This window comes from Scomber japonicus, chromosome 21, assembly GCF_027409825.1.
Source record: "Scomber japonicus isolate fScoJap1 chromosome 21, fScoJap1.pri, whole genome shotgun sequence".
Lineage (NCBI taxonomy): Eukaryota > Metazoa > Chordata > Actinopteri > Scombriformes > Scombridae > Scomber > Scomber japonicus.
This window is the reverse complement of record NC_070598.1, coordinates 12,064,552-12,079,090: the sequence shown is the minus strand read 5'-3', so window position 1 is coordinate 12,079,090 and position 14,539 is coordinate 12,064,552. Positions and strand designations below refer to the sequence as shown.

At 39.1% G+C, this 14,539-nt stretch overlaps 2 protein-coding genes across 2 annotated transcripts in view; both read right to left on the bottom strand.

The window, feature by feature from the left end:
* LOC128382684 (glycine--tRNA ligase) overlaps positions 1-14,539 on the bottom strand; it is a 116,768-nt gene that overhangs the window by 61,419 nt on the left and 40,810 nt on the right. The window lies entirely within an intron of this gene.
* plcd1a (phospholipase C, delta 1a) lies at positions 9-13,527 on the bottom strand. Its single transcript, XM_053342687.1, has 15 exons — positions 13,428-13,527; positions 11,147-11,305; positions 6,719-6,947; positions 6,378-6,507; positions 6,047-6,275; positions 5,347-5,548; positions 4,583-4,727; positions 4,345-4,497; positions 2,991-3,137; positions 2,713-2,869; positions 2,385-2,501; positions 2,097-2,275; positions 1,723-1,858; positions 1,369-1,518; positions 9-1,078 (listed from the first exon to the last, which is right to left on the bottom strand). The coding sequence occupies exons 1-15, from the start codon at positions 13,525-13,527 to the stop codon at positions 987-989; spliced, it is 2,325 nt and encodes a 774-aa protein (XP_053198662.1). The 3' UTR covers positions 9-986.

The following is a 14,539-nucleotide window of genomic DNA, read 5'->3' as shown; positions in this document are numbered from 1 at the left end:
ATGTGACATGGTGTACTGAAAGCACTGACAGTTGTGAGTTTGTCACAGAAAAACTGCTGTGGTGAATTTGATGAGGAAAATAATAAAGTGTGATTTAAAATATTAGGGTTTGTTTGAAATTAAATGTTTGACAATGTTAGTTTGGTTCAATATATTTAGAGCACATTCATGTACAGTGTATTGCTTGATATGTTTGTCATATCAATAGTCAAAAAAGGAAGTTAAACATTTTAAGTCAGAAAAAATGAAAATCACATTGACAAACATTCTCTGATGGACAGTATTTATAATGGATGGACGCATGCACACAGACACATACATACATGTGGCTCTCTCTCTTTCAATGGGCCAAACATATACTGTTCATACTATTGCTACAGACTCCAGTGATAAACATATAGTATGAGACAATTTTCATAAACCTAAATCAAGATTTCTTCTAGTCACAAGAGTTTGATAAAAAAAAGATATAACACTAAAAAAGAGTGCTTGTTGTGTTGCTTGACAAAAACAATGTTTCCATGAGTATGATTTGTGTGACTAATGCCTCAGGAAACCTACAAACCTTTCAGAAATAACACAGCCAATATATCTTACGCTGAGATTTACACTTCTCCAATATTCTCCCAAATACAACAAATACAGTATATAATGCCTGTCTTTAAATATTTTCCTAGACTGCTCATTCACCTCACTTTCATTCACATTTTCATTCATTCGGGTTTTGTTACTCTACAAGAGCCCTTACTGAACTGTTCTGAGCAAAACGCCCATTTCTCAAAAAGCTTAAATGACAGGAAGTGTTACAGACAACTGTGATTCAGCAGTTATGGCTGGTCGGCTGACAAAACAGTTTTCTCTGTGTAGAGGTTTCTGAAGTGTTTGATCAGAGTTATATTATTGAGCTTTAAAACAGGACAAATTCCTTTACAGTTTTTTAAAGAAAATGCTGCTGCTGGTGTGACGGTTTTCCATACCCAGCAAGCCTACTGGGCATCGAGGAGCATGAGATGCACAAACAGGCCAGCAGAGGAGATGACATCACCTCTCTTGGTGAGCAGTGGGACGTGTCGATACCCTTGAAAATAGAAAGTAAGATTCAGCTTTGTCAGCAAATAAGAGCTAAAAACACTATATACATAACATGGCAACAGACACACCATAAAAACTAATTACATTACATTGTTACATAAAACTAACAGCAACTATGGAAAATTAAAAGTTTCTTAACAAAAAGGCAACTAAATACTGTGCAGAAGGACACTTTTTTAGCCTAAAATAAAAAATCGGCTGTTTGATGCACTTTTTGCATTCTTAAGTTTAACTTGTAGTTTGGTGCCAACTGCTGTTAAAGCTGGAGATCCTTACCGTTCTGTACACTGGTGAGCGGTAAACAGTATTGCCCGATGAGATCATTCCCCGATGTTGTGTCGTAGTCCTCCACCACAAATCGCACCAAGGCCAGCTCAGGGACGTTGATGTCAAACTGGAAGTTCTCATTCCACATGGGGTTGAACCCTGCAGGGGTGGATTATAATTCAGATGGATACATTTACTAAAAATGTTTTTTTTTCTGTCAAAGCATGAGACATTTGCACTAAAGGAGAACTGATCATCAAAATGACTCAACAGAATTCCTTTTACATTTCTCCATATTTATCTGTCCACCTATATGGAACTGTACATTTGCATCTATGTACTGTATAAGTATGTCATGCTCACCATTGTTATCAATGTAGTGTGTCTCCTCACTGGCGCTGTCTGCTGGCACGCCGTGGATCTCCACTCTCACCAGGGGGTCCACAATAGATTTCGGTTTGTCCTTGTTGAGTTTCGGTAACTGTTGAGCTGAGATCACCTGTTGTATTGGGACATCAAATGCACACACTCAATAATGTGACAATACAAATACAGAACAAAAACACAATTATATCTAAACACTTACGTTATGTCTTAATCACTACAGTCGCTGATTTAATTTAAGGTAGAGATGATGGTTTGATTGCATGGTACAATAAAAAGATAAGTACGTGATAGATGCAAAAGATACAAATCGTTAAAAAATGTCAGTTCCTGTTTCAGAGGTAAGACCTCACCATGACATGAAAGATCTTCTTCATTAGCCACGGCCCTTTGGTAAGTTTGTTGGGATCGAACTGAGAGGACAGGCTTCTTTGGAATTCAGGTTTCAGGATGTAGCCACATAATCCGTTTGGTAGAAACCGTCCCTGGTTTAGTTGCATCTCCTTGGAGGGTGTCTGGAAGTTGAGCGCCACTAAAAAGCAAGTCAAAGAGAAGAGGGAGGTGAATTATTACCATTACACAGCGCCTAATATTAGTGCTAATGGATGTCTGGATTTCTGGGTATAGTAATGGGAGCTTACCAATCTGACAACCAACGTTCCACATGGGCACAGGGTTGTAGTTGGAGGAGTCAGTTCTGGAGCCGGCGGGGTAGATCCGACTGAGCTTGTCCATGTTGTGATGGATGAAAGCAGTGCCTACGAGAGCACAATAACAAAAACAGATGCTTTACCACACTTTGTATACTCTATTCCTATCTTTAATTTCATTATTTTTTATCAGCAAGAATGAGCTGAAAGAACTCCACATATTTTTTGTTAGTCAAAGTTACTGATTTCAGCTTTAAAATTCTAGATTTAAACTCATCTTTAAAATAGAGATCTCATTTTAGATTTGAGGTTGGTTTACCTGAGCTTTCAGCTAGGTTGAATGCTTTACCCTCCTTGAAGGAGGACATCTCATAGAAACCCTGTTTGTCTTTTGCGTGTTCAAAACCATCAAAGTGGACACTCTTGCAGTAGATAACAATGTCTGAAAGCACTTTGGCAAGTTTGATCTTCGAACTCTGAAAGGAGATGGAACATTGTTTCAGGTTTTGTTGATATTTTACATCTTAAATCAAACATTTTTAGTATTTCTTCTAACTACAAATTAGCACTTGTAATACTACAAAGCACTTGACACACCTTTTTAGATTTTTGTCCATTCTCTTTACAATCTGCAGCCTCATCCTCCTCAGACACAGTCTCTTCCTCTACACTGCTGTTATTATTGAAGACTGCATCCAGTTTGTTTGAGCGTTTTCCCTTGATGAGGATCTTGCCCTTTAACTCCTGTAAACAAACAGCTCATTGGAGATATATTGTACAGTAATTTGTCATGCAATTTCTAAAGACATGGGTGTAAATTCTTATTTTGCAGTGGCGAAAAACATGTGGTGACAGCAAGTAACGCCCTCTCAAACAGCCAATGAAAGAAAGGAAAATGTTGTGTAATGTATAATTATAATTGCCTTTGAGGCCAACAATGCCACAAACATCCATCCCATGGGTGTTACATTAAAAAAAAAGTCACTGAAAGATGATGTGACATGCTGATATTTCCTCACTTTGTGTATCTCTCCCAGTATTGAGAATCTTTTTCAGTTAATTCATGGGAGTAACACATTTTGTTACTTTTATAAGAATAAAGAGTTCAAATAGAGCATACACCTCATTAGCTGATTGTACCATAAAAAAGTAAATGAATGCCACCTTGAAAGATTTAAATGAAAGCCAGCTGTGTGCATTCCTTGCATGCCTGGTGGACCAATGCTAAACACCAGCCCCTGTTCACACACCAATGCAATTCAACCTGCCAACAACCTCTCCAATACAAAAAGGTGTTCTCTCCTTGCAGAGTGCTTATTATTGAAGTCAGCTCTTGTTACAAATAGTTAATCAACATCTGCTGTCCAAGCGTTTAATTATTGAAACTTATTTAGCGAAGATTCAGGAGCAGGACCACACCTCAACTGCATGACTTCTGGCATTCTTATGAATACCACCTGACCCTCTCCTCCTCCTCCTCCTCCGTGCTCATATTCCCCCTACACCATTCTGTTTCTCTCTTCCCGTTTTTTCCTGATTCTTCCTCTCCTTCATAGGTTCCTGAGGGTGTCTGTCATTGCCCAGGGTGCTATGGCAAATTCCCTATACACATCAATAGTTTTTCTTAATTAATCATTTAAATGCATGTTGTTCATGGCCAATAAAGAGCTTGCTTTTGTTTACATTGCATCATAATGGGTTGTTTAATTTAAATTTTAACTTTAATCTCATCAGCTTCCTTTCCCAGACAAATCTAATAGTTGAGTTAAAGTGAACAGGAAAGTGAAAAAAATCTGGCAGAGTGGTTCATGAACTTGAGATAAGGAATTTTTAGGTGTGGTCTTCCTATTAAGGTTTTTTTTTGAGAGGGTACTTGCAGTGATACTCCACATATTGTGAATGTTTATGGACTATTTTGCATCTCAATGTGCTTAGATAAGGAGCTATATACCTCAGGTGAGGGAAGGTTAGTGGGCATAGTGTCCCCGAGAGGCTTTGTAACCAAAGCATCACCCAGAATAGAGATCAAGTGATGGGCCATGAGCTTCTGTTGGTCCACGCTGCAGTGGTTCTCCAGGGACAGGATCAATGGGTAGTCAGTCGTCTGGAAAACAGAAAGGTGAAGCTTATAACCTTTCTATAATCATGAGAACAGTGATAAAAATTAAAACACGTAATATCTCACATACTTTAAAGGCGTAGTCTTTAATGGCTTTGATGACGTCTCTGAAGAGCACTTTAGATGTGAGTGTGTAGCCGTGGTAAATGACAGGCTCTCCATTGGCCCCATCCCAACAGTCCAGCTCCACACAACGACAACTTTTCATCAGCGCTCTACGAGGAAAGAAAACTTTCATGACTACCTGCACTGCACACCACAGAGATCACCTTTTAATGATCTGTCTTGGCTCTTTTCCACCACAGAAACTTTTCCAGGAACCCTAATAGGGATGAAACTTGACTTGGATATTTAGCAGAGAAACCTTGTGCCAGTTTTGGTTTATGGGGGAAAATTCCTGCACCTCCCTGCTTGCAAGGTAGTATTTTCTGAAGGAAATTAACTATTGGTTGGTGGTGCTAAATTTCTATGGCAGGTCGAACACAAACTTTGAGACCGCTGAAAGTTCTCAACATTAATTATTAAGACTGCAAGCAGGTACTGGTTGTTGCTAGTATCAAATGTATTAAAATATTATTGATGTTTTAAAAAGTTGCAGAGCCTTGCTTAGTTTCCCAGCTAGTCCAACATAACAGTGGCATTAACAGAAAACAAAGAAAAGTAGTTAAGTAGTAGTTTAGTTTATGGGGCTATTTGTCCAAAAAGGAAGATATTTCTTTGCAACACAACGTCAGAAGCAGAAAATTTCAAGAATGAATTTGCTAGAATATCAGGGTAAAGTTGTTCCTCTGTCCCCTTCAACCCGATGAACAGTATGCTGTTAGAAGTCATTACCGTATGTAGGCCTCCGTACTGCTGGGTCCTTTGAGCTGGTCTTCCATCAGGTACGTGTTGTGCGAGGAGGAGATGTAGTAATGGTTGAGAGGCTGGGTCATGTCTTGGTACATGTTCTTGTGGGCCGGGTTCAAGATGGATCCCTCCTCGTGTTGGAGGTACATCAGGAAGCCGTCTTTGGTCATGCGCTTCTTTTGCTTCGCTGAGGTTATGGACAGACATGATGAATATATGATATGTGAACCATTTATGTATGTATGTGGAGCTATAGGGGTAGTTTAATCATGCAAGACTACCTTTGCAAGCATAAGCTGTTCACATCAGTTGGTCAAGTCCACTGTCAGCCTATAATCATGTAGCTGTCTCCCTCCCTGCCTTTAGTGCTTTCATACTACAATTATGCACGTCCCACAACCTCCCCATTATCACCAGTCTTCGCAGATTCATCAGTTCTTCAACCTCATTGGCCTTATCAGCCTCCACCAACAGTATCTGTACTCCACAGGGGGATTTCTCATGCTGCTGCTCAGGACTGATGTCCTTCGATTACACAATCTCCCTGTAGTGCCAAAAACTTTTGGCAGGACTAATTATCGGTATCATCTGCACAATAAACAGTTATCCGTACTTTATTCACTTGTCTATCTTGATTGAAGCAGTGTTGTAGAAAACCCAGGGTTAGGGGTAGGTGTTTCCATACCTGTTTCATCCAGCTCGTGTTTTTCGATCAGCCTGTGAGCATACTCCATGGTCACCTGCTCTACCTGCTCATTCAGGAGGAAGTTAAGCAATTCTCTGTTGCTCATCTGACCCTCTGTTTGAGCGTACTTCTCATAGATCACATCTATCTCCTCCCGGTGGGTCAGCAGTTCATAGTAATGCTTGATTTCCGAGCCCTCCAAGGTGCCTGATTTGGATGTGTCACATTTCTATGTGACATGATAATTATGAGACAACAAATCAACCAGATGTACTAAATTTTAAGTTGGATGAACTATAAGATGTGAATGAATTTTCTGAGAGGGACCCACCTTGAAAATGTCTTCTGCGTAGGTGTCGTCCACCTCAATGTTGATCTGTCGCAGGAAGTGTTTCAGCTCCTTCAGGGTCATCTTGTTGTCCTCGTTCTTGTCTGCTTTTCGCATGCAGTTGATGATCCAGCTGGTATTTAGATGTAAGGATTTGGTTTTGAATAATTTTAGCTTTAGCTACATAACTCAAGCATTGTACATCTTCACTAACAATGAACAAAATAGTAAATTTATGACTGACAAAGGACACATCGTAATGTCTCCTCTCAAGACGGTAACTAAAAAACATCTGAGGACATACTTCAAAAACATTTCCCATTTAAATACTTTATCAAGGATACTGCTCACTCTTCTGCTGGATGCTGAGGTTTTGCATGTTGGTGATGATCTTCTCCAAGCCACTGATCCATTGTTTTGCTTCCTCTGCATTAGATGCCATCAGGTCAAGAATCTTTCTGTGGTTCTTAAAGATGATGGAGAAGCACCGCTCTTCATCACTGGGGTCTGTGTGTTTCTGAAACCCCTCAGACTGACGGCCCTTGCGCACTGAATCAATGTCATCAATGGAGACTGTTTGGAGAGAAGAATTGGTATGTTGGAAATTGAAAGGAGTTTATTTGATAATGCTTTAATGTAAGTGCTCAAAACACTTGAAGGCTGAAGAAAGAAAGAAGGCCAAACAAGTCTGAACAATGTTTCAGTCTAACATGGAGATGCAAATATCTCCTTGGAATTTAGAATCAATTTGTTGTCTTAAAGGGCAGTTGTGGTGTGGTCCTGCCCCTGAAACTACGCTCTATAAGCTTCACTTTCAGTTTAATATTTAGACACAACAATGAAGTAGCTATCAGTCACTGTTGTTCACTTCAGAATTCTTCCTTTGAGAAGACACTGCTGGCAGAAGACATTTTGTCCTGATGGGCACACCAATACACTGCACCAGACATTGTTTTTTTTATCTTATCAACAGGAAAGGTTTTGTTTCTGCTTTGGTGGCCTTCACTTACAAGGAAACAGATAAAAAGTAACGTTCGTAACTGTTCAGCAACTGTCTACAATCTCACTGAGTGTGTTGAAGATGGTAAAAGCACCCTTATATGGGTAGAAAGTCAATTATGTTTTTCCTATGTGGGGCAGTGAAAAAAGCCAACATGGATATAATATGAAATCATTTTGAAAATGTTGTGTGTGGTACAATATCAGCTTTTAACATAATTCTATATATCAAATATGCAGCTACCAAACACTTAACACAACAACAGGCGGTTGACCCAGAATCTTGTTTACCAGTGAATGTATTTCTGAAACTGAGCAACTGTGCCTGAATAGTTAAGCTTAAATAGTCCTTTGAGACTGGTGAGAGATATGCTCTCAGACATTTTGTTGTTGTTGCTGAAGACTTGGATTCTTTGGCAAAACAAACACATTCCATGGAGATTTGATGACTGCAAGAGTTTGATGCAGTCTGGCCTCTCTTGATCTCCTTGCCTCACACATTGACACACACATGCACTCATAAATTACTATGACTGGCATTTCTAAGGATAAAAATATTCAGTTTTAACACAAAGACATCATATACTGAAGGTCTCTGCACACACAGCCTGTTTTAACCATACATTGGGGGCCAACTCTATTGTTGTGCAGCTTAATGTACGGAAGAACAAGCACGACCATGCATGATGTAATCACGCTAAATGGCAACAACCGCCCTTGTAACAAAACACGAAAGACTACAGGCTTAGCTAAGAGGCCATATGTTGTAGCTGGGTTACAATCACATTGTTTCTACCCTTTACATCCAGAGGTTACAGAGACAAATGAAGAGCGAGCATTGTTCTTGAGAGAATCTGAGCCTATCTAGGGCATGATAAACAGACTACTTGTGGAGAAAAACACAACAGTATGGGGAGGGGGATGGGGGGGGGGGAGTAGGTAGGTTACCACTCAGCTGACTACTGAATGAACAAAATACCTTGGAAGCGCTCACCAGAAGAAGAGTGTTTGTTTAATCTGTGCATGCACATTGTCCCCGGAAAAACAGACAACTGTAGAGGAGTTTAGGGTTGTGAATTTGGACGGGTTTCAGAGAATCCCATCTGGAGAGATGAAGTCCACAATGCCCAAGTCATGTCAGCCGTGTCAGGCAGGCATTTCTTGAATACCAGATGAAATTTTACACAAAGAGATTATTGTGCCGGCCCCGACAAAGTTCATGTTTTCTTCAAGTGAAGACAGTGAAGAGAATAATTCCCCTTGAGGTGGCGGCTTAGAAGCCATGTCAGTGCATGTTGGTGTGTGAGTGTGCAAACTTGACCTTCAGGTTTTTTCTTCAGTTTGGGGTTAACCACAGTAGTGTCTTAAAGTAAGGTGGGAAATTGAAAAGAAAATACATTTACAGGAATGACATGCAAAACTCCTATCTATCCTATCTGATAGATTTGTTTAGTCAAATTATAATGTGATAAGTTTGCAAATATTATTACTGTTATTGGAATAGATTTATTAGTAATCATTATCTTCTTCTCTGTGGAGAAAAAGCTGACTGGCAGTAAAATGAGGGAGTTGCCTCAAGAGATGTATGTGTACATTTTATATTGCGCTGCAAAGATGGCCTTATATGACCCTGATAGTGTGTGTGTGTGTGTGTGTGTGTGTGTGTGTGTGTGTGTGTGTGTGTGTGTGTGTCTGTTAATGTTATCAAAGCAAATCACAATCACTGCAATCACAGCAGTGAGGGTGGGAACTACAAACAATGGATATTTTTTTTATTTTTATAAGATGGAGCAATAAAACTGAGCTCCTGATCAGAAGTCAGTCCAGAGTGCAGAAATGTTCCGTCACTCGGTTACAAAGTATGGATGTTTTTACATGTAGGTGTGTAGGACTGGGTATAAAACCTCAACAATACCAACCAATGTGTCCATAGTAGAGTGAAACAATTACTGTTAATCAATTAGTCTACTAACAGATAATACAGTTGCCACATTTTGATAAACAATTACTATCTTAAGTCATTTTTAAGCAGACATGCTAAAAATTCAAACTTTACTGGGCATTTATTACAGTGTTCTGTCATCTGACTACACAAGTAATATTTTTAATCAAAATATTTAATTACCTCTATTATTTTTTTATAAATGAAAAAGAAGTTAGAATATGTTTATATTTCCAAAACAGTTCCAAAGGTCAAAATGTACAAAATGTTAATAAAAACATTTAAAAACACATAAAGCCCTCCTAAAACTTTATATGCACACTAATATTCCTCTGTTATTCCAAACATGACTTTGGCTTTTAGGAGCATTCTTTGGACATGTATACAGAGAATATGTGTTTTAAGAGGGGGTTTTTACCGCTGTTTCAGTTATATCAATATTGCTCATAAATATCAGGCAGCACCTAACAAATGTTTTTCATCACACTGGTTTACTGTGGAGATCTTCTGATTCCCGTTCCCAATGGAGCACAGAGAAACCCCAAAAACCCTCTGCATGTAAACGGGAATATTAGTGGAATGTTGGTTTTCATTAGCTGTGTAAACAGCTTAGTAGGAATATTGTCTTTTTTGTAATGAAGGCAAAAAATGTAATATTTTGTGCATGGAAACACTGACTCCAATCAAGTCAATTTTACTTTTAGAGCCACGAGCTAAAAAGTTGGTCCTTGTGGGCTTTACGACACACACACTAGTCTTAGACCCTTGAATTAAACAAGGAAAACAAAGAAAACATGTAAGAAATGAGAGAAACCTCAGAAACAACAGCACAGGAGGAACCCTCTAACAGGATGGACAAACATGTAAGGTGTAACAGAAGTAGCCATAGTTGAACTATAATCTGGAGAAACAAATTCAAAATTCTGACAAATTCAGCTTCAGTAAAGCAGAACCTCAGATAAATCTTCCAACAAAAAAGTGTTTAAAACCAGTAAGTGCTACACACCAACATGCTCTTCCCGTATGTAATAGCACTTAGAGCTGATTGACAAATGCTGCTTGTTAAGTCCCACAGGAAAGCAATAAAACATGCAGCTTGTTTCCGTAAACAAGGAAATGCCTGCAAACTAAAGTCTGTTTTGTGTTTTTATTGGTACAGTTTTGCCCATCTGTAAGTGGGTCGGCTTATTTTTTAAAAAGCATTGCCTTGTGACCATTCACACATTAATTGATCTCGTCTGTGTGTGTATGCCCAGTGTATGTTGGGATGGAAGGTGTCTATATGGGGAATACAAGGCGCACTAGTCTGTCTTTCAGTGTTCGTTCAAGGCTCTGACTCAGGGCAGAGGTTATCAGGCTTTGTAGCTGCAGCCGCTGGCGGGATGGGAGAGAAATCAGAGTTTCAGGGAACAGAGAGGACACACACACACACACATTAACACCCTGACAGTAGATCTCTGCACCAGAAATCACAGGAAAAGAATCTCTTTCACACACACGTGGACAAACATCCAGCCAGGATACACACTAGTATTTTCCAGTCAGGCCACACCACAGTATCTGTGTGAGTTGTTTCCATTTGAACACCACCTCTCACATATTCTCCACCACTAGAGGGAATTTAGGGGTGTGTTTGTATGAGCTATTGTTGAGATCAGAAAGAAGAGTGGAATAATGGAAGAATGTACAGCTAAAAAAAATAAAAAAAAGACTGGGATGAGCTACAGACCAAGTAAAACAACTTGAAGAAACTAGAACTCTAGAAGGATTGTAAACACCTTAAAAACATGTAAGTCAACAAATGATCCATGACACAGAAGATGACACTCACAAGTCTGATTTTTCTTGAATGCTTTGCGGGACTCCTGCCACAAGGTCTTGCAGTCTTCTTGCAGTTTGAAGTAGCGGTTCTTCTGCCAGGAGCCTGAGCGAACCTTGACCAACTCCCCACCGACAAGCAGGAACTGCAGGTCTGCATCGCCCTCCAAACCTGTGTGAGGGAATATGAAATGAAATACATGATTACAGAAAAAGTAAATGCACAGATCAACCAATGTCAGTGTCAACTTTTGACACTTCATATTATTTGATGCTGCAGCTAACAATTATTTTCAAAATATTTTCTCAATTGATTATTTATGTGGTCCATCAAATAGAAGCAGAGTAGGGGTTTCAGGCACAGCTTCACCTACTTCCAAGATGCATGCAGAAAGGAAAGTAGTGTAAAAAGGTCAAGGCTCCAGCATCAATTTATTGTTTATTGTCCTTTAGACCAAAATGTTTCAGCTTGTGGCCTTCACCAAGGTTTATCAAATGACAGAAAACTGTAAACTACAACATAGAGCTGTTAAATGTGTGAAATATAAAGAATCTGTAACAGATGAGCAGTTCAAGGGGCTTATCATTCAGATGAGGTCATTTGCTGATTATGGTTTCCTGGGTTTGACATCGGCTGGTTAACAGGAAGAGGTTTAGTTTGTTTACTATGAAAATGTCAGGGTTCTGTCAGCGTGCAGTATGCAGGTGGGAAAGAACTTACTAGTTAATACACATATTAAATTCTGTCTAAAGGCAAATAAGTAATGTCCACTCAGGCAAAGGGCATCTAAGGACAGCGACTTCCACCACAACTCAGTTCAGACTGTGTTGGACTCGTGGGCAGAACCACAACATTGCAGAGATTTTTTTCCAAGATCGCACCACAGACTCACAGAGGCTGTTTATGAGTCTCTGGCCTCTCTGCAGGCAGCTCAGTGCTGCCCCTGCTCAGGCAGGCTTTCTGCCGGGGGTGTAACTCCCTTCTTTCTTTTGGTTTGTACAAGAAGTGCATGTTATATGTCACTCATAAGCTTTGTGTTGAAAAAGGACAACAGCCACGAATGAGTAAAAATTTCCTGAATAATAAAAGTGACTCATGCAGTTATGAATCACATAAGGGAGGTCATGAGAATCAGATGAGTTTTCTTTTTTTAAGTTAGTATTAGGATAGGATCCTGACCTTTACAGTCTAACGACAACACCCCATGAGGCAAGCTAGGGCTGGAAAATGACAAGAACACCTAATACCTCCGAGGTATGTGGTAATGATAAGGTTCAGAGTCACATTTTCTACTTTTCCAATAAGTTGAAAAGAGCAATTTGAGATGTATTTTAACTAAGAAGTCTCTTGGGATACATTATAACATTTATAACATTCACATATAGCACAATAACATAAGACCTCAGAAGTATAAAGGACTGTTTCAATCATTCTTCATAAAAATGCATGTTCAATGTTGCATTTGAATGTCTGATGGTCTATGAGGGAAGGTTTTTCTTAAATGAACTTCCTCTTGTAAATCATTATTGACAGGACCAGGGTGTGTACATGTACTATAAAAAATTAGTTTTGGCAAGCTCACTACAGACTCAGTCACTACAGGAAAGATTATCCATCTGGAAGATTTGATCTGATAGCTGCTTGAAACAGAAGTCAGCATTTTACAGAGGTGTGACAGGTAGTCTTCCAAGAATAGTTTTAATTAATTTGATGTTTTAAAGATAACTTTTCACATGCACAGGTGTTCCACACGTCCAAAAGTTTACAAATGCCACATGATATAAACTGAAATTAACACATAAGCTGGTGAAATATGAGGAAATGATGTCTGAATGGAAAGTGACGTCTAGTATTTACTAAGGAGAGATTTAATTCCTTGCTTTGCTTTCCTCTTTCAAATTGCCGAATAAGAAACTGATGCTGGTACAATTTATAATGCAATAGAGTAGAAAAGCACAAAATCACTAAGAAGAAGATGGCACAGGGGAATTCCTTCTGTGTTCATTCAGATCTTTTTGAGGTTTAAACGCTTTCCTGTGTCTGTCCTGGTTCAGAGAGCTAGAGCAGGCATGTCATTTATGACCCGCAGCTGTTTCTAAAGAATTCAGCGCTCCAGGCAACGAGGAAGCTTCATCAAGCCTCTTTACTGTACATTGACATACCTCCATATATGTTGACCACTCGCCAAAAAATCGAACATATGATCAGTGATGTTATAACGATTAAGATCTTCCCAAATCCAGGTCATGTAAACATTAGGTGTGTACACAGTTGCACCTTTAAAGGGACTCACCTAGAAGTTTTCCGTTCTCCTTTGCAACTTTTTTCACCTGCTCCTGGAAAACCTGCTCCTCTGACTTTGTCCTTTTCGGACGTTTGTGTAAGCAAGACATTGCGGACTTATGTTATTATTATTTTTCTACAGTAAACAAATATCTATATCCAGTCAGTCTTTAGTTAGGGCTCCGTGTGAAAGAGGCAGCCACCACGTAGCTGCCCCCCCACCACCTCACCCTCTCTTCATGGGGCGGGCCTTAAAACGTCTCTATTGCCTCATTAAGTTGCAGCAATGACTCCTCACTTGAGCGAAAAAAGGTACGTGGTAATTTAGTCTCACCTTCAGTCTGAAAATCTTAATGTTAAAGTAGCGCGCTCTGCCATCTCTGCTCTGTGGCTGCTGCTCAGACAAAGTCCAGTCACTGGGTAATCATCGTCTCAGTGTATCAATGATTTTCCAGACATATATTGTTTTATATGCATAATGTGTATATTATATATAGTATGCATTATAACTTCAATAACCAAACACACTTAGTAGAAAGAATGATGAGGTATTTATAAGATACAGTAAGTTAAGATGGACCGTTACTGATTGCCCGTGGGGAAAATTCAATTTGGCACAATTGCAGAAGAAATGTCAATAATTAAGTAAAGCAAGTTAAAATAGAAATAATGCATACACTAAAATAGATGTATGTGTATACATGTACAATGTTCTTGTGTTTATTCTGTATGTATGAGCCCAACAACATACATATAGTTTCTGTTTACATATTTCATTATTGGACATGCTTTTAAATACTAACTAGCTGAGAAATATCGCCATCCAGTGGTGTAAAATATATGAAATTGCAATTAGTTGGCCTACTTGGAAAATAATTCATAAAGTCATTATAAAGAATGTTTACCTTTTCACATGAGAAATATATTATATTATACAAATCTGCATAAAATCACTACACAGCACTTGTGGCCGCCGTTAGAAACTACACCTGCATGCATGCATCTTGTCCTGGCAACAGTAATATGTCACCAGACTAAACCACTGCCCCTACAGTGTACATCTAGACAACAAGCGTGCTATAAAGATTTTTTTTAAAGTAATCAGGCAATACTGACAGTTAG

What these genes read in the sequence shown, in the direction of transcription:
- plcd1a (XM_053342687.1), bottom strand. Translation starts at nt 13,527, where the DNA reads ATGTCTTGCTTACACAAACGTCCGAAAAGGACAAAGTCAGAGGAGCAG. An exon ending in AGAAGATCTTTCATGTCATG is followed by an intron (nt 1,859 to 2,096) that starts GTGAGGTCTTAC and finishes CCAATACAACAG; the next exon opens with GTGATCTCAGCTCAACAGTT. An exon ending in GCTCACCAGTGTACAGAACG is followed by an intron (nt 1,079 to 1,368) that starts GTAAGGATCTCC and finishes TCTATTTTCAAG; the next exon opens with GGTATCGACACGTCCCACTG.